The following is a 2499-nucleotide window of genomic DNA, read 5'->3' on the forward strand; positions in this document are numbered from 1 at the left end:
GGAAAAAAGGTAAATTTTAATTAATACTTTGCACTTGAGTCAAAGAAATAATTAATATTTACTTGAGAAAAACAATAGACACAAATAGCACACTTCTATGTATTTATGTTCATTTCACACAATAACTAGTTTAGCCTCTCTCAAACAATAGAAACAAAATCAAAACGCAATTTCATATCCTAGCATGCCTTGTGCTAGTGAGTTCCCTCTTCTATTTGATTCCATTTTGCCTCTTTAAAAAAAAAAACGCAATTTCATGTATTTCATCTCTCGAATAAGGGAACATCTGCAATACTATAATCCTCCACTTCTGGAAATTAAAGAACCACAATATTTCCTCAACAGAGGCATAATCAAAGATAAACATAAATTTATTTTCTCATAAACTACAACACAAAGAGACTACAACTTCGCACCAGAGCGATGCGATGTGAGGACTTTGATGTGTTATACATAACTATAACTATAAGTATCTCTGAGTGCGATTTTGGTCTTCCGATTTTCTCAAGACACAAATCATATTAATTTATTTTAATAAGAACTCCAACTTCCATAACTATATACACATTTCACCGGCTCAAAAAAGAAAAAGAGAACACATACTCTGAACTCTAAACTCTTTCCCGGAGTTTCAACCGGAACATAAAGCCGGCACTGGAGTCGCACGTGGTGACCTGAGAGGGAATTCGCTTACCTGCTTCCCTTTACTATCATAGTAAATCACGCCGGAGAAATCCAACGGCTCGCACTTATCCCCCATCATGATCGCTTTCTGCCACACACCGCCGTCTCCCCAATCATCCTTCCCTTTCTTTTTCTTTTTCATCTTCTCAATAAACGGCATCGCTTTGTTGCTTATGTTCTTCAGAAGCTTCTTAGGTGACTTGATCTCAATTTTCCGATTCTCACTCGCCGGCGCCGCCTTCAGCTTCAACGGTAACCGACTTGCTCGCTTCACCACCATCATCATCAGCGTCGTTAGGTTGATGAAAACACGGTTCGCTTTGTGCTTCGGCGATTCTCGCGTGATTATGTCGTCGACCATGGTTTCGTTAAAACTTAGTGAAGCTTTCACGGAGAGAGAGAGAGAGAATGTGAAATGTTGGAATATTTATAGTCATTAAAGAGTCTACGCTTCTTTCAATTCACTCGTTTTCTTAATTGTATTTTAAGGGATATTTATGTATTTGTTTATTTATTTTTTGATAAAGAATATTTATATATTCATTTGGAAGGAATAAATCAAAATGATATTTTCTATTAAAACACTATATATTCTATATTTGGAAACTTGCATCTATCAATTTTTTTGCCTGACTGAGTATGATTCGATTTTTATTGTGGAGATGTATTACCGTTTTATTTAAGATATTGAATTTAATTATTATTATTATTATTATTATTATTATTATAGTAAGTGGAATATATAGTATTAAATAAATAAATATAGAAATTAAAAACTTATCTTATATAAATAAATAAATAAAAATTATTAAGTTAATTTTTGTTAATAATAATAATTAATAAAAAAGTAATAACATGTTTACTAATTAAAATATGAATTTTCTAAAAAGAAATAATTACTAAATTTTAAAAAATAAATGAAAAACTAACATACAATATCTTTAAGAAAAAAATATATGTAAAAATATTAGTTAGTGAAATAGTTATTAAAGAAATAATAATTTAATAATTAACAAAGATAGTGGGATAATTAAATAAATATAAAAAATTGTTAAGTTAATTTTGGTTGATAATAATAATTAATAAAAAATTAATAACGTGGTAACTAATTAGGATATGAAATTTCTAAAAAGAAATAATTATAAAATTCTAAAAAAATCAATTAAAAACCTAAAAATATCTTTAAGAAAAAGAAGAACAAAAGAATTAATGGTAAATAAAAATTAAAAATAAAGTGGCTAATAGTGGTTACTTAAAATATAGAACTATTTTTATATATAAAAATATTAGTTAGTAGGATAATTATCAAAAATTTATAAAAATTTTATTAGTGGGATAGTTATCAAAAGAAATAATAATTCAATAATTAAAAAAGATAGTGGGCTAAATTATAATAAATAAATAAATAAATACATATAAAAAATTACAATTTTTTAAAAACATAATTTATTTATTTATTTAATAAAAGAAAAAATATTAAGTTAGTGAAATAATGATTATCAAAGAAATGTTTATTCAGTGGATAGTTATCAAAGAAATAATAGTGTATTAATTAAAATAAAAAATAATTAGTTAATGATTTAAATAATAAAATTAAATAATTAAATATATAAAAAATAAATTACAAATTTAACTTTTTAGCACCAAAAAATTATTAAATAATTTAACAACTTTTATATATAAGATTATATATATATATATATATATATATATATATATATATATATATATATATATATATATATATATATATATATATATATATATATATATATATATATATATAATATTTGCCACTGTTTGTGTAAGACAAAC

At 25.0% G+C, this 2499-nt stretch overlaps 1 protein-coding gene across 1 annotated transcript; it reads right to left on the reverse strand.

The window, feature by feature from the left end:
* Positions 1-350: 350 nt before the first annotated feature.
* Positions 351-1126, reverse strand: LOC131599185 (uncharacterized). The gene has a single exon (XM_058871625.1). It carries the CDS (start codon positions 1043-1045, stop codon positions 632-634), a length of 414 nt encoding a protein of 137 aa, XP_058727608.1. The 5' UTR covers positions 1046-1126; the 3' UTR covers positions 351-631.
* Positions 1127-2499: the final 1373 nt, after the last annotated feature.

The sequence above is a fragment of the Vicia villosa genome, linkage group LG4 (genome assembly GCF_029867415.1).
Source record: "Vicia villosa cultivar HV-30 ecotype Madison, WI linkage group LG4, Vvil1.0, whole genome shotgun sequence".
NCBI lineage: Eukaryota > Viridiplantae > Streptophyta > Magnoliopsida > Fabales > Fabaceae > Vicia > Vicia villosa.